This window comes from Myxocyprinus asiaticus, chromosome 3 (genome assembly GCF_019703515.2).
Source record: "Myxocyprinus asiaticus isolate MX2 ecotype Aquarium Trade chromosome 3, UBuf_Myxa_2, whole genome shotgun sequence".
NCBI classification, from domain to species: Eukaryota; Metazoa; Chordata; class Actinopteri; order Cypriniformes; family Catostomidae; genus Myxocyprinus; species Myxocyprinus asiaticus.
The window spans coordinates 59,676,125-59,699,961 of NC_059346.1; the positions used below are offsets into that span (position 1 = coordinate 59,676,125).

The 23,837-nt window shown below is 39.3% G+C and overlaps 1 protein-coding gene across 1 annotated transcript in view; it reads left to right on the forward strand.

Annotated features, from left to right (window-relative positions):
• The first annotated feature begins 5,239 nt into the window (after positions 1-5,239).
• LOC127426182 (E3 ubiquitin-protein ligase RNF167-like) overlaps positions 5,240-23,837 on the forward strand; it is a 47,912-nt gene continuing 29,314 nt past the window's right edge. The window contains exons 1-2 of the mRNA XM_051672829.1: positions 5,240-5,439; positions 11,180-11,308. Of these exons, the coding sequence (XP_051528789.1) occupies positions 11,219-11,308 (90 nt within the window). The 5' untranslated portion in view covers positions 5,240-5,439; positions 11,180-11,218. The remainder of the gene's footprint in view (positions 5,440-11,179; positions 11,309-23,837) is intronic.

Consider the following 23,837-nt stretch of genomic DNA (forward strand, 5'->3'; position numbering starts at 1 on the left):
CTTCTTTTTATGGGGTGCCCCAACCCATTCACATTCCACGTGGAGAGAGACAATCTGCTCAAATTAACATCTGACATTTTGACATGAGAAAAAATGTATTGTGTGTAAAAAATACAATTATAAAGACCACATTCCAACATTGGTGCAACAATCAACCCCCAAACATCCCCCAGAACAAAAAAAAAAAACAGAAAAAGGAAAAACGTGCGCATTAACCCCTCGCACGACGGCGCCAACCATCGTCCATCCCTCTAAACTCACACAGTCCATGTACGCCTACGAGAGTCCCCGTGACAACTTTGCAGATGGATTGCTCAAGTCTGGTGCTTCTATACAAATTTGGTGAGACAGAATTACACAACAGAAAATAATCTATAAAACAAGCTCCAGCCAATAGGCGGAATAAGCACAAAGAATGTGTAGATTCATCCACATAATTAACCCGAAGGTGTCTTCCTCCACATAATAAGCTCAGCCACTAGCGGAACCAGCACAAAAAAACAAAAAAAAGTACAGTTTCCTCGGGCAGTCGAACAAATGTTCAGTGAGTCAGCCCATTCAGCTGTTACATAAGTGGAACAAATGCTCTTATCACTCCAGTGTTTGCAATAAATATTCCACAAAACAAACTCCATCCAATAGGAGGCATAAGTACAAAGAATGTGCAGATTCATCCACAAACTGTCCCGAAGTAGTGTTATTCCACAAAACAAACTCCAGCCGCTAGGTGGAAACAACACAAAAAGAAACACATAAGGCACTCAGTTTCCTCGGACAGTCAAGTCATTGTTCAGTGAGTCAGGTCCACTCGGCTGCATCGAGAGCATCACACAATGACTTACTCATTCCATTGATTTTATAAAGGACATTGCTTGCTGTGGGCATGTAAATATTTTGCGGCCATCCTTAGATTCTATTCTCAACTTAGCCAGGAACATCAGTGCAAAAGGGACCTTCCATTGATGTAAGAGTTTCTTGCATTCCTTGAATCGATCATGTTTCTCTCTTGTCGAATTCGCAAAGTCTGGGAACAAGAAAATGCTGTGGTTCTTCCAATAAAGCCTTCCTTTCCTCCTCGCCTCACGTAACACAAGATCTTTATCGGATGATCTCAGAAATTTGGCCAGAATTGATTGGGACCTGTCTCCCTCCATGGATCTCCGAGCCAGGACTCTGTGAGCTTCCTCAATTTCCTGCTTATGGCCTGTTATGTCGAGCAGTATCAGGAAGAGCTTGTCTAAGAATTTCACCATATCTCTGCCTTCTTCATCTTCAGGAATTCCAACAATTCGGACGTTGTTTCACCGGTTACGATTCTCAAGGTCTTCCAACTTTTCCCAAACGCGCTCCAAGTCCATCTTGGTCGCTAGTGGGTTAGCAGCTAATTCTCTCTCTGAAGACTCCAGATAATCAATCTTGAAGTCCTGGGTATCTTGTCTCTTAACTGGTTAATTGTTTATCCTTTTATTTTGTTCACAAAACTGTTGGAAGACTATTTGGGCAAACATAAATGAAAATTGTTAAATGTCATACACCGATCAGCCATAAGATTAAAACCACCTGCCTGATATCATGTAGGTCCCCCTCGTGCCGCCAAAACAGCTCTGACCCATCGAGTCATGGACTCCACAAGACCTCTGAAGGTGTCCTGTGGTATCTGGCACCAAGACGTTAGCAGCGGATCCTTTAAGTCCTGTAAGTTGCAAGGTGGGTCCTCCAGGGACTTCTTGGTCCAGCACATCCCATAGATGCTCAGTCGGATTGAGATCTGGGGAATTTGGAGGCCAAGTCAAAACCTTGAACTCTTTGTTATGTTCCTCAAACCATTCCTGGACAATTTTTGCAGTGTGAAAGGGCACATTATTATGCTGAAAGAGGCCACTGCCATCAGGGTACCGTTGCCATGAAGGGGTGTACATGGTCTGCAACAATCTTTAGGTAGGTGGTATGTGTCAAAGTAACATCCACATGAATGCAAGGACCCAAGGTTTCCCAGCAGAACATTCCCCAGAGCATCACACCCGGCCGTCCACATGATCTAAAAGAAAACATGATTCATCAGACCAGGCCATCTTCTTCCATTGCTTCATGGTCCAGTTCTGACGCTCACGTGCCCATTGTAGGTGCTTTCGGCAGTGGACAGGGGTCAGCATGGGCACTCTGGCTGGTCTGAGCAAGCTGTGATGCGCTGTGTGTTCTAACACCTTTCAATCATGGCCAGCATTATGTTTTTCATCAATTTGTGCTACAGTAGCTCTTCTGTGGGATCAGACCAGACGGGCTAGCCTTCGCTCCCCACATGACCCTGTCACCGGTTCACCGGTTGTCCTTCTTTGGACCACTTTTGGTAGGTACTAACCACTGCATACACCCCACAAGACCTGCCATTTTGGAGATGCTCCGACCCAGTCGTCTAGCCATCACAATTTGGCCCTTGTCAAAGTCGCTCAGATCCTTATGCTTGACCATTTTTCCTGCTTCCAACACATGAGATTCAAGAATTGACTGTTCACTTGCTGCCTAATATATCCCACCCCTTGACAGGTGCCATTGTAACAAGATAATAAATGGTATTCACTTCACCTGTCAGTGGTTTTAATGTTGTGGCTGATCAGTGTAGAATTGCATTGTCTGTTCCAAACCTTTTTGTCTGCTGAACCTCTATTAAACTATTGTTCTTTCAATAAATATAACAAATAAAAAATGTAATGAGTACTTTTTGTGAATAACATCAGAATAAAGTGTCATTTTGATTATGGGAGACTAAGGGAAGTTGTCACAATTGCCATGTCTCAGTAACTACAATGCTTTGAGTCAAAAGTTCACGTGTGTTTTCTCTAGCAGTGGTTTTGTATGTTGGTTTCATACAACTAGTTCAGATTTTTTACACTCTTATTTATTTGGTGAATTCCTCCTCCAAAGTACAATTACAATTACATAATATTTTTGCTATAGTTGTTGGGTAAACAAATGAACTCAATAAAACCACGCTGGCTTACAGTGCATCCGGAAAGTATTCACAGCGCTTCACTTTTTCCACATTTTATGTTACAGCCTTATTCCAAAATGGATTAAATTTATTATTTTCCTCAAAATTCTACAAACAATACCCCATAATGACAACGTGAAAGAAGTTTGTTTGAAATCTTTGCAAATTTATTAAAAATAAAAAATGAAAAAAATCACATGTACATAAGTATTCACAGCCTTTGCCATGACACTGAAAATTGAGCTCAGGTGCATCCTGTTTCCACTGATCATCCTTGAGATGTTTCTACAACTTGATTGGAGTCCACCTGTGGTAAATCAGTTGATTGGACATGATTTGGAAAGGCACACACCTGTCTATATAAGTTCCCACAGTCACCAGTACATGTCAGAGCACAAACCAAACCATGAAGCCCAAGGAATTGTCTGTAGACCTCCGAGACAGGATTGTATCGAGGCACAGATCTGGGGAAGGGTACAGAAACATTTCTGCAGCATTGAAGGTCCCAATGAGCACAGTGGCCTCCATCATCCGTAAATGGAAGAAGTTTGGAACCACCAGGACTCTTCCTAGAGCTGGCCGCCTGGCCAAACTGAGCGATCAGGGGAGAAGGGCCTTAGTCAGGGAGGTGACCAAGAACCCGATGGTCACTCTGACAGAGCTCCAGCATTTCTCTGTGGCGTGAGGAGAAACTTCCAGAAGAACAACCATCTCTGCAGCACTCCACCAATCAGGCCTATATGGTAGAGTGGCCTGACGGAAGCCACTCCTCAGTAAAAGGCACATGACAGCCCGCCTGGAGTTTGCCAAAAGGCACCTGAAGGACTCTCAGACCATGAGAAACAAAGATTGAACTCTTTGGCTTGAATGGCAAGCGTCATGTCTGGAGGAAACCAGGCACCGCTCATCACCTGGCCAATACCATCCCTACAGAGAAGCATGGTGGTGGCAGCATCATGCTGTGGGGATGTTTTTCAGCGGCAGGAACTGGGAGACTAGTCAGGATCGAGGGAAAGATGAATGCAGCAATGTACAGAGACATCCTTGATGAAAACCTGCTCCAGAGTGCTCTGGACCTCAGACTGGGACGAAGGTTCATCTTCCAACCGGACAATGACCCTAAGCACACAGCTAAGATAACAAAGGAGTGGCTACGGGACAACTCTGTGAATGTCCATGAGTGGTCCAGCCAGAGCCCAGACTTGAACCAGATTGAACATCTCTGGAGAGATCAGAAAATGGCAGTGCACCGACACTCCCCATCCAACCTGATGGAGCTTGAGAGGTCCTGCAAAGAAGAATGGGAGAAACTGCCCAAAAATAGGTGTGCCAAGCTTGTAGCATCATACTAAAGACTTGAGGTTGTAATTGGTGCCAAAGGTGCTTCAACAAAGTATTGAGCAAAGGCTGTGAATACTTATGTACATGTGAGTTGTTTTTTTTTATTTTATTTTTTTATTTTATTTATTTTTTTTATAAATTTGCAAAGATTTCAAACAAACTTCTTTCACGTATTGTTTGTAGAATTTTGAGGAAAATAATGAATTTAATCCATTTTGGAATAAGGCTATAACATAACAAAATGTGGAAAAAGTAAAGCGCTGTGAATACTTTCCGGATGCACTGTTCATTCGGGCAAAAGTCAACTACATAATTAAGGTAGATTTTAACTGAATGGTTGACCTGTGTTCTCTGGAAAAGTGTCTTTTAATTTTTGTAAATGTCTGGCTCGGGCAAGTTGTAACTGTAATTTTCTTTTTTCTTTTTTTTTTTTTTTGGTGCCAAAAATTCATATTGGTTTTAGTTTTTTTTTTTTTTTTTTTTTTTTTTTTATTTGATGAAAAGCCATTAACAGACATTGGGTATTGGGGAATGTTGTTACAAAGGTGTAAATGTTTAATAATTTTTTTTTTTTTTTTTTTTTTTAGCCAAGATTACAAGGTTTGTGTCTATGAAGAAATTGACTTTCAAAGATAACCTACCCTGAGAAATATGTATGCACTGGGGTAAACAGTATGGCAAATTTCCCTTGTCTCAGTTATTTATTATTAATCATTCCTTTAGTTATTTAAAACAAATATATATTAATTGCATTTTTATTTATTAATTTATTTACGTTTACATTTTTTCTTATTTAATTTGTCCATCAACCCCCTGCAATTCCACCATAAACCGCTAGGTGGTTCGCGGACCCCCGTTAGAGCGGCGCTCTCGCGATAATCCGATGTCTTGTACTTCCTGTTGGCTTTGCAGAATCGTAAACAAACAGGTGATCAGGAAGGGTCAAAACAGACGAGCAACCGATATAGATCGATGAGTGGTTGAGAGAAGGAACTTTGTGGAAAATAATCACCGTGTTACAGCTACCACATTTGAATTAAAGCGACGACGTGAGTGGGAGACTCTAGTTGTCAGCTGAGAAATAAGAGTGATCAGCACCCGCGTGTACAGTGAGTAAAACATACAATCCTATCCCTGACAATGACACCTCGACATTATGACAAAATGGCGTTTATTAGTACTTTTCTTATCTAATTATATATTTCGGTAAAACTGTCGCTTTTGAACAGTTGTGAACGGGAAGTTACTGACTTAAAGTCAAACCCATTAATGTCGGGACAATTGTCTATATTTTCGTTGAGTCGCGACTTTTTGCGGTTTTTATTAGCCTTTAAGTTGTAATTGTGAATGCTGACTAAAGTTTCTGTCCTGTTGATTAAAATAGCGATAAAGCTTTCTAGAAAATACACTTGTTTAGCTGGTTAGAAATACATATAAACTCAGCAAAAAAAGTAACGTCCTCTTACTTTAATCTGCTTTTATTTCAGCAAATTTAACGTGTAAATATTTGTATGAACATAAAAAGATTCAACAACTAAGACATAAACTGAACAAGTTTCACAGACATGTGACTAGCAGAAATGGAATAGGGGGGTGGGGGGTAAAAATCAAAAGTAACAGTCAGTATCTGGTGTGGCCACCAGCTGCATTAAGTACTGCAGTGCATCTCCTCCTCATGGACTGCACCAGATTTGTCAGTTCTTGCTGTGAGATGTTACCCCACTCACATTTCAGGGGGGAATGGCCCTAGCCTTCACCCTCCGATCCAACAGGTCCCAGACGTGCTCAATGGGATTGAGATCCGGGCTCTTCGCTGGCCATGGCAGAACACTGACATTCCTGTCTTGCAGGAAATCACGCACAGAACGAGCAGTATGGCTGGTGGCATTGTCATGCTGGAGGGTCATTTCAGAATGAGCCTGCAGGAAGGGTATCACATGATGGAGGAGGATGTGTTCTCTGTAATGCACAGCATTGAGATTGCCTGCAATGACAACAAGCTCAGTCTGATGATGCTGTGACACACCGCCCCAGACCATAACAGACCCTCCACCTCCAAATCGGTCCCGCTCCAGAGTACAGGCCTCGGTGTAATGCTCATTCCTTTGACGATAAACGCGAGTCCGACCATCACCCCTGGTGAGACAAAACCACGACTCATTAGTGAAGAGCACTTTTTGCCAGTCCTGTCTGGTCCAGCGAAGGTGGGTTTGTGCCCATAGGTGACATTGTTTTCCGGTGATGTCTGGTAAGGACCTGCCTTACAACAGGCCTACAAGCCCTCAGTCCAGCATCTCTCAGCCTATTGCAGACAGTCTGAGCACTGATGGAGGGATTGTGCGTTCCTAGTGTAACTCGGGCAGTTGTTGTTGCCGCCATCCTGTACCTGTCCCGCAGATGTGATTTTTGGATGTACTGATCCTGTGCAGGTGTTGTTACATGTGGTCTGCCACTGCGAGGATGATCAGCTGTCCTTCCTGTCTCCCTGTAGCGCTGTCTTAGGTGTCTCACAGTACGGACATTGCAATTTATTGCCCTGGCCACATCTGCAGTCCTCATGCACGTTCATGCAGATGAGCAGGGACCATGGGCATCTTTCTTTTGGTGTTTTTCAGAGTCAGTAGAAAGGTCTCTTTAGTGTCCTAAGTTTTTATAACTGTGACCTTAATTGCCTACCGTCTGTAAGCTGTTAGTGTCTTAACGACCGTTCCACAGGTGCATGTTCATTAATTGGTTATGGTTCATTGAACAAACATGGAAAACTTTGTTTAAACCCTTTACAATAAAGATTTGTAGTTACTTGGATTTTTACAAAATTATCTTTAAAATACAGTGTCCTGAAAAAGGGAGGTTTTTTTTTTGCTGAGTTTACGTACAAAGAGTTTCAAATTCACACCTAGTGCATATCCTTTACACACAGTTTTTAAACAAAAGCTAATTTTCTATACATTGAATGTGTTTAATACATTTAATAAAAGGTAATATTAAAACATTTAATAATGCCCATAAAATTAAACAGAAAAGATCAGATACCATTAGAAATGTATTTTTATTCTACTACACTTCACACTTTTCAGTCCTCCTGCTGTGTCCAGGTATAGCCTACTTCCCTAAAGTTAAGACCAAATTTTTTATGACAAACTCTCCTTGAGCTGACGTGTTGTTCATTTCACATTATATTTAGTATGGATAATAGGTGAATATAGACTTCTCCCCTCACTTGTGTTCTTCATTGAATTTTCTGACTTTTTTGTCATTGAAACGCAAGTGCCAGCTTTACAGATAACACGGAGGTTGCACTACAAATATGTAACGGACTGAGTTGAACAATTTCCATGGTCTATTTCATCCATCATATTAGTTAAATATCCCTGATACATAGTTAATTTGATTTTGTCTCGATATAGACAGCATTTTCATTTACAGAAATTGCTTTGCGTAGTAACGCGAGTCTGATGAATCATTTGTTCTATTTAATAATTTGCAGAGTTGGGGAACATACTTTCAAAAGTGTACCTACGTTATTGATGTTTCTGGATGAGAGTTGCAGAGCAAATGTGGTGATCTCTTTTGCGCATACACATACAGCACGCGCGTGCGCGGGCGAGAGAGAGAGAGATAGTAAGTACTTTGAAAGAGTGCACGCAGCCGCTCTCAGCCATAATAATCACATGTAAGGACATATACACATGAAAACTGATGTGCAGTATCAAATATACAGAATGTATGATAGTGCTAACTATAGAGAGCACATCAATATGAAGACTTTGAAATCGTGGCCGGACGCTTTTTTCAGGTCTGAAAAAGAGGACATGTCCGTTAAAACGTTTTTTGGTTTGTTTTTCACTGCATCACAAATGCCATGGACTCGGCTAGACTCAGAAATAATCCCGAGTCCGAGTAGAAATGCATCTGAGACCGTGACAAGTCTAAGTCCATTAAAATTGGACTCGGACTCGAGTCCGAACTCGAATACATCAACTCTACTGCACTCCATCAAAAAACAATTTTAAACCATATATGCTTATTATTTTATTAACTATTTTTATTAAAGGAATAGTTAATCTTCATGCCATCCCAGGTGTGTATGACTTTCTTTCTTCTGCAGAACACAAACTGAGATTTTTAGAAGAATATCTTAGCTCTGTAGGTCCATACAATGCAAGTGAATGGTGACCAAAAACTCCAAATAGCACATAAAGGCAGCATAAAAGTAATCCATATGACTCCAGTGGTTAAATCCATGTCTTCAGATGCGATCTAATAGATTTTGGGTGAGAAAAGACCAAAATATAACTTCACTTGCATTGTATGGACCTACAGATCTGAGATATTCTTCTAAAAATCTCTGTTTGTGTTCTGCAGAAGACCGAAAATCATACACATCTGGGATGACAAGAGGGTGAGTAAATGATGAGAGAATTTTAATTTCTAGGTGAACTATTCTTTTAACTGTTATGTGTGTAGTTTATACAACACTAGAGTATGGAAAAGAAAGCATGCAGTTTTTAAGATCTTATAGTTATTGAAAGACTACATGGAATACTTAAAATTAATTTGTCACACTGCAGGACCATTATGAACTAGTAAAGGGAACGAAGTGATTAAAAATGGTGACAAACTTTAAAGATGTACAGTTACACAACCTAAGACAAATGATACAGTATATGTAGTTTTACACTTTAACGACTTTGAAAGACTTCAGAAGTTATGATGACATTTCCGGTAAGGGAACATAGTGAGCAATGATGCTCCATGGTTTTTACGGTGCATTCTGGGAATTTTTAGGGAGCAAACGTTTCAGTGCACTGGCTGCAACAATTTTGTGATTGAGACAGCCCTATAAATGACCGTCTCACTGATCAGTGCCCTGACTACTGAACTAGGGAGCTGATTGAGACGCACCCTCAGTGTTTTACCAATTGTTCCTGATAGTGGTTAACTGACAGAGCTCATGGTAGGTCAGTATTCACAGTCTAGTCTTTACAGTAGCAGAATTGTAGCTGGAAAATGTCATGCCTCATTTTTTGTTGTTTCCTGAGAAATCTTCCTTCAAAACAACACTGACTTGTCAATTGAGAAGCATTGTGCCTTGCTGGTTGGTCTTATACAGGCTGTTCCCTAGGCTCGAGTTAAGCCTAGTCCTAAATTAGTTAGAAGTGTCAGCAGTACAGAATCTATTTTGGTTGACCTATTCTGTTCTGTGGTCTTCATTTGAACCACCCTGAGTATTTTAGTTTTAAAACATGTTGGATGACTTATAGACACACTATGAGGGCACTGGCATGTCTTTATCTATTGGTCTTTTTCCTTCAATCTAAATGAATGCTGCTTGTGTAGTTCTGCAGCCTTGCCTACTGATGACACATTAGATGGTGTGTTTATGATGTTTATGGTTCTGCAATGATGAAGATAAAGTGTGAACTGAATAAAAGAGCAGTTTCCTCCCAGAGAGTCTTAAAATATGGTGGATATCCCTGAAGGAGTAGAATCATTCCTTGTTGTTGGTTTCACTTCCGTGAAAGTTGATGACTCATCTAAACAGCAGGTTCCTTGCCATTTATTAACACTTTAAATCCCTGAATGTACTCGCTTTTTACAGTTATGGATAATTATTTCTTGGAAAGATGAGCAGGGTGGAATGTTTGGAATGGCACTTAATACAAATGCATCGGCTCCCTTTTTAGTGAATGACTTAATCTCCAGTGTGCTGGCTTTCTGGACTGGGCTCAAAACAGTTTGAAATGCACCTAATTTTCATCATAACTCAATATAATGCCTCTGAAAGCACAATTTTTCAGCTTTTGGATGAACCCATTAATTTTCAATGTGATAATGCACAGTAAATATAGGATTTATGAGGACAAAATGTGCTTACGTACACATTAGTGTACATTGTGTTTAACAGCGTGGCGTTTCGTTATAAATTGCTCAAATTTAAAAATGGCATATCGGATTAAACCAGAGACTCTAATCTTTTGACTCAAACAGATTTCAGTGTAAAAACGTAATTAGGTTTCTTACCAGATGTAGTTTTGTTGGCGTTTCTCCCAAGACAAACTCTGCGGTGATCGGCGCCATGTTGTTTTGTCACATGACTCCGTACGTCAAAAAGTTAACCCTTTACTGACAGCCCAGAGTCTTCTGAACTGTGATCAGTCGCTTTAAATGAACTGAAATTATGCATGATGTAACACTGGTAATCCTGTAATCATGTAAATCCCTGATTTTATGGTATAGTATAGTTTTGTGGCTATACTTTTGAAACATTGTGCATTTTAAAGTTTATAGACTAGTCCCTTTTGCTTCCATTGCAAGTGCCTTACTGTAACTGTGATTTTAGCTTCTCTTTTTTTTTTTTTTTTTTTTTTAAATATACAAGGGATCAAAGGAATCACAATTATTGTTGTGAGCATTATGCCACAAATGCTGTGAATTGAGCTTAACCTGTAAAACCTGGAATATTCCTGTAGTGAAATAGTTATAGACAAAGAGTGTTTTTATTAGGTTTTCAGCCTTTACAGACTAATAAAAAGCTAGATTTTCACTTTAAAATAACCTTCATTAAAAGCTTTATTACGGTACATTATAGTGCTTAAAAGATCATTTTAATGTTTTATACTATATCTTCTTTATGGATCCCCTGGTAGGAAACCCAGAATTTATCAGAAAGAACTCGCATTGTTTTTTTTCTGTTATAGGCCTAGATGTGTTCATTTTATTTTTTAACTACTAGCTCAGTGAAAAGTTGTTTTAAGAAGTCCCTTTAACCCTGTAACTGTCATACTGAAAGCTTTTGTCATCGATGATTACATTTTTAAAAACATTTAATTCTAAACCTGTGTGCAGGTCTTCATCGCCCATCATCAGGGCCCAGTCTAATTCAGGATGTGGTATGTGGGGACCTGGCTGGGCGTTTTGGGCCTTGTCTTATGCTGCATTCTGGCGCCTTCTCCTGGACAGGCATATATCTATGCTGTGAGTAACTGTTTTCTGAATTTTAAAGATAGCTTTGTGTTAAAAAAAAGACCTTCTGCCTCATCTGTGTTCGTGTACGTGCAAATATTGACATTTTGACATTTTTGACAGTACAGTAACATTAATGTTCCTTGCTGGTGGCATGATCTTCTAAACTGCACCTAAACAGCTCATTTAAACAGTTGACTGATATTCCCATTTATTGCCACCATTGCTCTGTTCTGGGCTGATTTTAAGTCCCAGAACATCTCTGATGGATCATTGAGCACATTTAAGGACAGTACATTTCAGCTAAATTTTAAAGGAAAGGAACTTTTTTTGCATGTCTTTAAAGTAATAATAATAATTAAAAAAAACTTTCAGTCTTAACTTTTCTTGATTCAGACTTCGTTTAAAGAATCAAAACTGAACCAAACCGTGAGTTTAGTATCGTGAACCGAATAGTGAGATGAGTGAACCGTTACACCTCTTCTACTGAATAAATAAAAATAAAATAATAAGATTTGAGAACTACGACAGTGGCATGACATTTTGGTCTGTTCCTCACAAAGCTATCGTAGTGCTTCTGAAGACCTGCCATATAGCACAGTTTAGAGTCATACGGACTACTTTTATAATACTTTTTATACTGCTTTATGGTCACTGTATGATTTAATTTTTTGCGCGAGCAGCGTCAACTTTTTTCTTTTTGTGTTTCATGGAAGAAAGTTAGTCATACATGAGAACTGATTAAAGGGGTCAATTTTGCCAGTTCATATCTAGTGCAATTGACAATTTTCTACTAACAAATAAAACAGACTCTATATCGCCATCATTACTATGGGAGACGTTTAAAGTGGTAATAAGGGGGGAAGTAATATCGTATTCTGCTTTACGTAACAGTAAAGAAACAAGCACAGGAGAAACTTATTGTATCTGTACAGGAAAATGATCACCAATATGCTATGGCTCCAACGCCTGAGTTATATAGAGAAAAACTGTGTCTTAAGACGAGATATGATTTATTATCGACAGAAAAAACAGCATGATCTGGTTTTTGCTCGGGCTAGGTTTTACGAACATGGTGAAAAGGCAGGTCGTCTTCTTGCCCAACAGTTAAAAAGTGAATCAGCATATCAGCTTATTCCCAAGATTAGGAAAACATCTCAAGAAATTACAGTTGATCCTCAAGAAATTAATTCTATTTTTCAAAAATTCTATTCAGACTTATACACTTTGGAATTCCCACAAGATGATTCTCATATGTCAACGTTCCTGGCTAATGTGAACTTACCCACAGTTAAACAAGAACAAAAGAGAAATTTAGATAAACCTTTACAACTTCAAGAAATAGAGGATTCAATTAAAGCCATGCAGAGTGGTAAAGCCCCAGGACTGGATGGATTTCCCATCGAATTCTACAAAAAATTCTCCTCAAAATTGGCTCCGCTGCTCCTTAGTATGTTCAGTCATTCTCTTGAACAGTCGACACTCCCATCAAGTCTTACACAGGCCCATATCACAGTTCTCCTGAAGTCAGGTAAAGATACTCTTGATTGTAGTTCATATAGGCCGATTTCCTTATTAAATGTAGATGTCAAAATGTTATCTAAAATACTAGCCTCTAGAATTGAGCATATAATACCAGATGTTATTTCACAAGACCAGACAGGCTTCATTAAGGGGCGTCACTCCTTCATTAATATTCGAAAACTTCTTAATGTTGTGCATTCTGCTGCGTCAGAGAGTAGTCCTGAGGTGATTATTTCTCTAGATGCAGAGAAAGCATTTGATAGGTCGAATGGAATTATTTATTTGCGGTATTAGACAAATTTGGATTAGGCTCAAAATTTACTTCCTGGATTCAATGCTTTATCATCAACCAAAGGTGGCTGTAATCACAAATAAGATCACAATATTTTGATCTGTCTAGAGGTACACGGCAAGGCTGTTCCCTTAGCCCTTTGCTATTTATTCTGGCTATAGAACCACTGTCATCAACACTCAGATCATCACAGTCTATCAGTGGTTTTAAAAGAATGGGTGTCGAGTATAAAGTTTCCTTATATGCCGACGATCTCTTACTGTATTTAACTGAACCACTATCATGTGTCTCTGAAGTTGTGAAAATACTAGAATACTACGGGCACTTTTCAGTTTATAAATTAAATATCTCTAAAAGTATATGCTTCCCTATAAACCATAAGGCAGATCAGATTGTAGATACAGACTTACTCTTTTGTATATCAAAATCAGGATTTAAATACTTAGGAATTAGTATCACTCGCTCATACTTGGGTCTGTTTAAAGCGAATTACAACCCTAAACTTAAAAAAAACTTTAATCTGGGGGCCTGGGTAGCTCAGTGGTAAAATACACTGGCTACCACCCCTGGAGTTTGCTAGTTCGAATCCCAGGGCATGCTGAGTGACTCCAGCCAGGTCTCCTAAGCAACCAAATTGGCCCGGTTGCTAGGGAGGGTAGAGTCACATGGGGTAACCTCCTCGTGGTCGCTATAATGTGGTTTGTTCTCGGTGGGGCGCATGGTGAATTGAGCGTGGTTGCCGCGGTGGATGGCGTGAAGCCTCCACATGTGTGGAGCCATGCCACTGTGGCAACGTGCTCAACAAGCCACGTGATAAGATGCGCGGGTTGACTGTCTCAGACGCGGAGGCAACTGAGATTCATCCTCCGCCACCCGGACTGAGGCGAATCACTATGTGACCACGAGGACTTAGAGCGCATTGGGAATTGGGCATTCCAAAATGGGGGGAAAATCCCCCCCCCCCCCCCAAAGAAAACTTGAATCTGACTTCTGACGATGGAGTGTTATATATTTATCTCTAGCTGGTAAAATTAATTGTGTTAAAATGAATGTGTTATCCAGATTATTGTATTTGTTTCAGAGTCTTCCTTTTTTCTTGCCAAAGTCCTTCTTTCAATTGACTAACAGATTGCTGTCATCTTTTATATGGGGGGGGGGGCAAAAAGCCAAGAATATGTAGAGAGTTTCTTGAGAGACTAAAAAAGGATGGCGGGCTGGCTCTCCCAAATCTGTTAAACTATTATTGGGCAGCAAACTTACAAAAACTCGTTTATTGGTTTCAGTCTCCACATACAGACTGGTGCGCAGCAGAGGCTAAATCATGTAAGTCAACATCACTTGCTGTTCTGATTACAATGAAGTCAATATTCTCACCATCGCAGTTCTCCTCAAGTCCAGTAGTAATTTCAACTCTCAAAATATATAATCAGTTCAGACAAGTATTTCAATTTACAGGCTTTTCCTTAGAAAATCCAAATGTAATAATCATCTTTTTCCAGCTGCCAAACTAGACTCTACTTTCAAGCAATGGCAGAAACTGGGCCTAGTTAAATGTAGTGACTTTTTTTATTGATAACATTTTTGCTAACTACAATGATCTTGTTAAAAAATTTAATGTTCAAAAATCCAGTTTTTTTTTTTCCGTTATCTTCAGGTTCGTCACTTCATCCAAGCTCAGTGCTCTGTGTTCCCTCAAAGGCCTCTTGAATCAAGATTGGATTTAGTTCTGCACCACATATTAAGGGATCCATTTCAAATATATACAACTTAATTATGTCGTTTCAAAATATATCAATAGAAAAGATCAAAGCAGCTTGGGTCGTAGAGCGAGGCACTGATATATCCAAAGAAACTTGGGACAAAGCCATTGACAGAGTGAACGGGACTTCATCTTGTGCGCAACTCTGATTCAGATGAAAGTGCACTACCGTATTCATTATAGTAAAACCAAGTTGGCCAAATGTAGATGAAACATGTGATTGTTGCAATGCTTTTAAGGCAGATTTAACCCATATGTTTTGGTCATGCTCCAAACTGAGACAATTTTGGTTCTCAGTTTTTGATATTTTAAATTCAGCTTTTAAATTTAGAATTCATCCTAACCCAATAATGGCTTTGTTTGGTGCCAGTGAAGATGATGTTCAAATAGCTAAGGATAAAGAACATGCTATGGCTTTTGCAACCTTAATAGCTAGAATTCTTCTAGAATGGAAGTCACCCAACCCACTTAAATTAATCCCCCTCTTTTTTCTGGCATTTGGGGTTTTTGTGTTGGGATGGGAAGAAAAAGTGAAAAAAGAATGCCTTTGGAAGTGTTTTTGTCACTGAACAATTCTATGTACCTTGTTCTCATAAAAATAAATAATAATAAAAAAAATTAGAATGACATTTTTTTACTTAGTTACAATGGGTGGCGTTCCTGACGTTACATTACCAGGTTTAGATGTAATTAATGCTTAATTTATTGAGAGATTATTGAATGGGACTTTTACGACAGCGGAAGTTCACACAGCTGCGCGCACTGTCACAGACTGTCACTCAACTGTGCGCGCTGTCACAGACTGTTTGCTCTTCAAACAAATGGAAGCACATTCTTCGCCCCGCACAGTGAAAAAAAAAAAAAAGAGTAGTTTCATTATGTAATGCCTTCATTTAACACCAAGACAAGTGGATATTTCAAGATTAAAATTGAAGCTCATACTTATGGCAGCACTCTGAGGTAAGTTGTGGCTATAATGATAACGCTGGCTTTTCATGACATTTCATGTCATGGTGGTGGTCATTTTAAGGGTGATTCTGTAACTGGGCTCTTATGACATACGTTTTTAAGTGTACATTTTTAAATCAGTGCAGCAATATATTGTCCCGTGTCCCGCATGTCATGAGCAGTATATATGCATTTACCCTGCACCCTCGCGGGGATACTGGCAACTATCGCAGCTACTTTGGGCTGATTAACTGTATAAATCCATGTAAACATCCAAGTTAAGTGTACATGCCTTTTGCTCTGCTGTTCACGTGATTCACAACTGGAGTGCGAACAGACAGCATTTCTGCTCATGCTAGGCAATCATATGGCGAAGAGAGCGGCTGTGTCTGAAATCGTTCACTCATTCACTATTTCCTATATAGTGAATGGCAGTGAGTGCATTATATCTCAGCAGTGAGTGAATGAAATGAGTGAGTGAATTCGGATGCTGACGTATACACTGAGCATTGGAGCTCGGGCTGTCGCAGAAAAAAACGTCACATATGAACTTTTAAAATACTTGGGCCTTATTATTCTTATTAAATGATATATTAATACAATAAATCTTCATTCTGTTTGTCATTTTGAATATATATATATATATATATATATATAATATAATGTTAATATAAAGAGTAAACACATTTGATCAAATGTACATTATTGTATTTATTTGTTATACTTTAGTATCTTTAAGTCATTTCATGTCATTTTTATTTGTATAGTACTTTTCACAACACATCGTTTCAAAGCAGCTTCACAGAAAATCATGCATTATAGATATTACAGTTTCATTTTCTGTTAGAGTCATCATGTAGTTGATTAAATATGATTGTAAATTGTGTATAAAAATAAATAATTAAATAATAATTGTATTTAGAACCCCATTGAGCAAGCTGAAGGTGACTGTGGCAAGGAACACAAAACTCCATAAGATGTTGGTTAATGGAGAAAAATAACCTTGGGAGAAACCAGGCTCACTGTGCGGGCCAGTTCCCCTCTGGCTAACCAGCATGAATATAATGCCAATATTAGTCATTCATGTGCAGTGCAAACTAAGTAAGTGTTAAGGGCCAGTGTTTATACAAAGGTTTTGTATGAACTATAAGATTAATGACTAATATCTTTGAAGTTCATCCTGGATTAACTGCAGAAATTCACATAGATGCATTGTCCTTTGTTAGTTGGCAGATGAAGGCTTTTGTTGGCAAATAATTGAAAGTCTATGTATTGCATTTTAAGAGCGTAGTCCATCATTAGACTAAGGTGAGGCAGGCAGAGATCAGTGAGGTGCACTGCAGTTCAACCAGCAGGTCATTTCAGTGAGGTCTATCCCACATCCAAGGTTCAGGCAGTGGCATATGAAGTATCCCATGTCTAATGGTTGGAGTTGGCATCAGTTCATCCCCTGAAGTCCATCGTAATAGACTGAAGTGATGTCTGACTGGCACCGGCTGCATTTAGTCGTCATCACTCAGAGACACGTAGCAGTGGAGTCCGACACCAAGCAGGAACGGAGCTGGATCTGGCCGGCTCTGTTAATCTCGGGATATGAATCCTGAGGTTGAGTTAGGGAGACTATTCCATAGTTTAGGAGCCAAATAGGAAAAGGATCTTCCTCCTTTTGTGGATTTTGATATTCTAGGAACTATTAACAGGCCAGAATTTTGCGATTGTAATGAACGTGATGGAATATAGTGTGGTAGAAGGTCACTTAAGTACTGCGGAGCTAGACCATTCAAAGCTTTGTATGTAGTTAAAAAAAATTGTAAAATGAATAAGAAATTTAACAGGTAGCCAATGTAACAACGATAAAATGGGGCTAATATTATCATATTTCTTGGTTCTAGTCAGTATTCTCTGGCTGCTGCATTTTTAACCAATTGAAGTTTATTTATTGAACTTGCTGGACAACCTCACAGTAAAGCATTACAATAATCTAGTCTTGAGGTCATGAACGCATGAATTAGTTTCTTGGCATCAGCAACAGAGAGCATGTGTCATAACTTAGCAATATTTCTGAGGTGGAAAAATGCTGTTCTACAAACATTGGAAATTTTATTTTCAAAGGACAGATTGGTATCAAATCTAACACCTAAGTTTTTAGCTGTAGAAGACAGTGTAACAGTACATCCATCGAGAGTCAAATGATATTTTAGCGGCTTATTTTTAGAGGTTTTTGTTCCAACATTTAGTACCTCTGTTTTGTTAGAATTGAGTAGAAGGAAATTTCTGGCCATCCGGACTTTGATTTCATTGATACATTGCTAATTTGGAGAATTGTGAAATTTCATTGGCCATGTAATAGCAAATGTCCATGGTCATTGTGGGTTTATTCACGCAGTATTAATAACACGCAGTGAGACGGAGGAGATGCCCTGGTCTATTTCTGTGGAGATGATAAAATGGAAGAAACAGAATCTCAAAGTCTTCCTTAATGAGAATTAAGGGCTTGTGAGTTAATCAGAGAGCCTTAAAATAATGTGTGAAAGTGAAGAATTTAAGGCAGAAATATTTTACTATTGCATAATATAATATAATATAATATAATAGCTATACAGGTTTGCTGGGTTACAAAAGAAGCAAAAGAAAACAAAACATTGAAAAAGTCCAATGGATCAAAAGTAAATCAGACAAATAATTATTGATAAAAATATTATTGAAATATTTTGATAATTAAATTGTATACTTTTATATTTGACTGTCATTCATATGTTTTTGAAGCCTGAAAAGGAAATCATACAACCTAATTGTTTTGTTAAAAATGTGTACAAAATGGAGGGTCACGTGACGCCATGCAAGAAGCAGATGTGACGTGTGAATGACGAGCTAAATTTTTGATTATTTTCATGTTATAATTTGGTGAAATTTGATACACCCAGTTACACATTTGATCTTTGAGGCAAAACATGGCAAAGAAGTCAAAATCCTCGGGCTCTGGAGACATTAAAAGACACTTACGTGTTCAGGATGAAAGCCCCGACAGGGGACTTGATTTGGATGGCGCGGCGGGAGAGGATATCTAGCGTCAGTTGTCCAACATGTCGGTGATGTTGACGAAGGTTTTTACTTGGAGGATCTCGTTGTAATACGTTGATCGATTACGGCGATGGAAATAAAATTCTCTGAGATAGTTACAAGAGTGTCGGATGCTGAGAAACGAATTTTCTGGAATCTTCGGAGAGGGAATTAACCGCTAATCCGCCCGTGACCAAAGTTGATCTGGAACGTATTCTTGAAAAGCTTGAAGATCTTGAGAATAGAAGCCGCAGGAATAATGTTCGAATTGTTGGAATTCCTGAGCATGAGGAGGGCAGAAATATGGTGAAATATGGTGAGTCTGCTCGACATAACAGGCCACAAGCTGAAAATCGAGTGAGCTCACAGAGTCCCTGCTCACAGATCTGCTGAGGGAGATAGGCCCTGATTGATTCTGGCCAGATTCCTGAGATCATCCGATAAAGATCTGGTGTTGCGCCAGGCGAGGAGCAAAGGGAAACTTTCTTGGAAGAACCATAATATTTTCTTGTTCCCGGACTTTGCGAATTCGACAAGAGAGAAACGCAATCGGTTCAAGGAATGTAAGAAACTCTTACATCAGAAAAATATCTTGTTTGCTCTGATGTTCCCGGCCAAATTGAGAATAGAAACGAAGGTCGGTCGCAAAGTATTTACATGTCCAAATCAGGCAATGTCTTTTATTGAATCATTGGCTGAGTAAACTGCGTTGGCTCTGCCAAGCGACTGGAGCTTGTTTTGTGAGTAACACTTTTCCTTGAAGAGACTTTTGCATTGATGAAGGATTACTTTTGCATTGAAGTTCCAGGCCGGTCTGGGGGTGGACACTGTGGATGACCGCAAAATATCTACATGCTCACACAAAGGATGTCTTTTATAAAGTTGACAGATTGTGTAAGTCATGGTATATACTTTTATGCGGCCTCCGAGTGAATTGACTCGACCATCCGGGGAACCGGGATGCCGGTTTTGTTTCTTTTTGTGTTGGTTCCGCCTAGCGGCTGGAGCTTGTTTTATTGAATAACACTCATTTGGAACAGCTGTGGATTCATCTGTTCGTTCTTTGTGCTTATTCCTTCTGCTGGCTGTGGTTTGTTTTGTTGAGTATTTTTACGGGACACTGGAATGATTACTTCATCCGTTGAACTCATAACAGCTGGCTCACTGAACATTTGTTTGTCTGACCGAGGAATCTGAACGGTTTTATATCAGCTGGAATTTGTTTTGTGGAAGATCACACCTTTGAGACAGTTCTGTAAATGAATCTACACATTCTTTGTGTGTTCATTTTTCCTATTGACTGGGCTTATTTTACAAAGTATTTTCTGTTATGTAATTTTGCCTCACAAATTTGTGAGGCAAAATTGAGTAATCCGATGGCAAAGTTGTCGTGGGGGCTCATGGGCGTTCATGGACCTTTTGAGTTTAGAGGGATTGTCGCCGGTTGGTGCTGTCGTGCGTGGGGTTGAAGCGCACGTTTTTCTTTTTTCTGTTTGTTTTGTTCGGGGGGAAGTTCGGGGTTTGATTGTTTCACTAATGGGGAATGTGGTCTGTATAAGTTTGTTTTTGACACACAATTTATTTTTTCTACTATATCAAAATGTCAAATGTTAATATGAGTGTACAGGTGCATCTCAATAAATTAGAATGTCGTGGAAAAGTTCATTTATTCCGGTAATTCAACTCAAATGGTGAAACTCGTGTATTAAATAAATTCAATGCACACAGACTGAAGTAGTTTAAGTCTTTGGTTCTTTTAATTGTGATGATTTTGGCTCACATTTAACAAAAACCCACCAATTCACTATCTCAAAAAATTAGAATATGGTGACATGCCAATCAGCTAATCAACTCAAAACACCTGCAAAGGTTTCCTGAGCCTTCAAAATGGTCTCTCAGTTTGGTTCACTAGGCTACACAATCATGGGGAAGACTGCTGATCTGACAGTTGTCCAGAAGACAATCATTGACACCCTTCACAAGGAGGGTAAGCCACAAACATTCATTGCCAAAGAAGCTGGCTGTATCCAAGCATGTTAACAGAAAGTTGAGTGGAAGGAAAAAGTGTGGAAGAAAAAGATGCACAACCAACCGAGAGAACCACAGCCTTATGAGGATTGTCAAGCAAAATCGATTCAAGAATTTGGGTGAACTTCACAAGGAATGGACTGAGGCTGGGGTCAAGGCATCAAGAGCCACCACACACAGACGTGTCAAGGAATTTGGCTACAGTTGTCGTATTCCTCTTGTTAAGCCACTCCTGAACCACAGACAATGCCAGAGGCATCTTACCTGGGCTAAGGAGAAGAAGAACTGGACTGTTGCCCAGTGGTCCAAAGTCCTCTTTTCAGATGAGAGCAAGTTTTGTATTTCATTTGGAAACCAAGGTCCTAGAGTCTGGAGGAAGGGTGGAGAAGCTCATAGCCCAAGTTGCTTGAAGTCCAGTGTTAAGTTTCCACAGTCTGTGATGATTTGGGGTGCAGTGTCATCTGCTGGTGTTGGTCCATTGTGTTTTTTGAAAACCAAAGTCACTGCACCCGTTTACCAAGAAATTTTGGAGCACTTCATGCTTCCTTCTGCTGACCAGCTTTTTAAAGATGCTGATTTCATTTTCCAGCAGGAATTGGCACCTGCCCACACTGCCAAAAGCACCAAAAGTTGGTTAAATGACCATGGTGTTGGTGTGCTTGACTGGCCAGCAAACTCACCAGACCTGAACCCCATAGAGAATCTATGGGGTATTGTCAAGAGGAAAATGAGAAACAAGAGACCAAAAAATGCAGATGAGCTGAAGGCCACTGTCAAAGAAACCTGGGCTTCCATACCACCTCAGCAGTGCCACAAACTGATCACCTCCATGCCACGCCGAATTGAGGCAGTAATTAAAGCAAAAGGAGCCCCTACCAAGTATTGAGTACATATACAGTAAATGAACATACTTTCTAGAAGGCCAACAATTCACTAAAAATGTTTTTTTTATTGGTCTTATGATGTATTCTAATTTTTTGAGATAGTGAATTGGTGGGTTTTTGTTAAATGTGAGCCAGAATCATCACAATTAAAAGAACCAAAGACTTAAACTACTTCAGTCTGTGTGCATTGAATTTATTTAATACACGAGTTTCACCATTTGAGTTGAATTACCGGAATAAATGAACTTTTCCACGACATTCTAATTTATTGAGATGCACCTGTACTATCTCTCTCCACATAGAATGTGAATGGGTTGGGGCACCCCATAAAAAGAAGGAAGGTTATTACTTTTCTTAAATGTAAGAAATATGATATAGTGTTTCTTCAAGAAACACATCTCTCCCCGCAGGAAGCTGAAAAATTTGGGAAGAAATGGGGTGGACATGTTTTTTCTAGTGCTGGCTCAAGTAAGAGCCAGGGAGTCATTATATTGGTAAATAAACATCTACAATTCAAATGTCTCAAACAGATTAAAGATAAATTAGGAAGAGTCATTATTGTTTTACCTGAAATTCAAGGGCAAAAGTTGATTTTGGCTAATATTTATGCACCTAACGCTGATGATCAGGGCTTTTTTATAGATCTTGAAGGGATGCTGCAAGCCACTGGCACCCCTCATGATATAATATTGGGAGGAGACTTTAATCTTTTGATGGACTCAGTCCTTGATCATAGTGAAACAAAAGTGTGTAAGTCCCCTAGAGCAACATTGACGCTTCACAGGATGTGTAAAAATCTTGGTCTTACAGATATTTGGAGACTTTTGAACCCATCTGGTAGGGACTATACATTTTTTTCATCAGTCCATAAGATTTATTCTAGAATAGATTTTTTTTGATATCCAAATCCCTCATTTCATCTGTTGTTGATTGCTCAATTGGAAATATCTTAGACTCAGATCATGCTCTGGTGAGTTTAAAGGTGTTGCCATATACAGAGAAAAAGAAATCATATAGTTGGTGCCTTAATGTGTCCCTTTTGCAAAATCCTGATTTCCAACAAATGTTAAAGACTGAAATCAGTGTTTATATGGAGACCAACTGGTCCTCAGTATCCTCTGTGAGCATGGCTTGGGAGGCACTTAAGGCGGTTTTTAGGGGTCGGATCATGCAGTATGCCTCATTCATTAAAAAATCCAAAGCACAAGAACTTGTGGAGTTGGAAGGAAATATTAAAAGTGCCGAGGCAGATGTGAAGCGCGTATGTCATCTGATGGCCTCAGAGAATTGACCCGATTGAAATATAGATATAATACTATTTTGTCACGGAAAGTGGAGTTTTGGTTATTCAGGGCAAGACAGTCATACTTTGAGTCGGGTGACAAAGCTGGAAAACTTTTGGCTAGATATATAAAGCAGAGAGAGTCTTTTTCTGTCATTCCCTCAGTGAAATCTGCTTGTGGTGAAATATTTACCTCGGCTATTGATATTAATAATGCCTTTAAAGAGTTCTCTCTTGATCTCTATGGTTCCACGTCTTCATCCACTGATGAAGATATTAGGAACTTTGTGGAACCATTAGATCTCCCTAAACTGACGACTGTGCAAAAAAATTCTCTTGATTCTGAGATAACCTTGGAGGAGCTTGATGAGGTAATTAAAGCCTTGCCTACAGGCAAAGCTCCGGGGCCTGACGGCTTTTCCTCTGAGTTTTTCAAATGTTATTCTACAGAACTGGCTCCACTTTTGTTAGAAGTTTATACAGAATCATTAAAGAACAGAAAGCTTCCTCCAACCATGACACAAGCCCGGATCAGTCTGATTCTAAAAAAGGAGAAAGATCCAAGCGTGTGTAAAAGTTACCGCCCAATTTCCTTGATCCAGTTAGATGTAAAAATTTTGTCCAAAATTCTGGCTAATCGGATTAAGTAAAGTTATGACATCACTTATACATATAGATCAGGTGGGGTTTATTCAAGGCCGTAGCTCTTCTGATAATATTAGGCGTCTCATCAATATCATGTGGTCAGTAGCGAATGATCAATC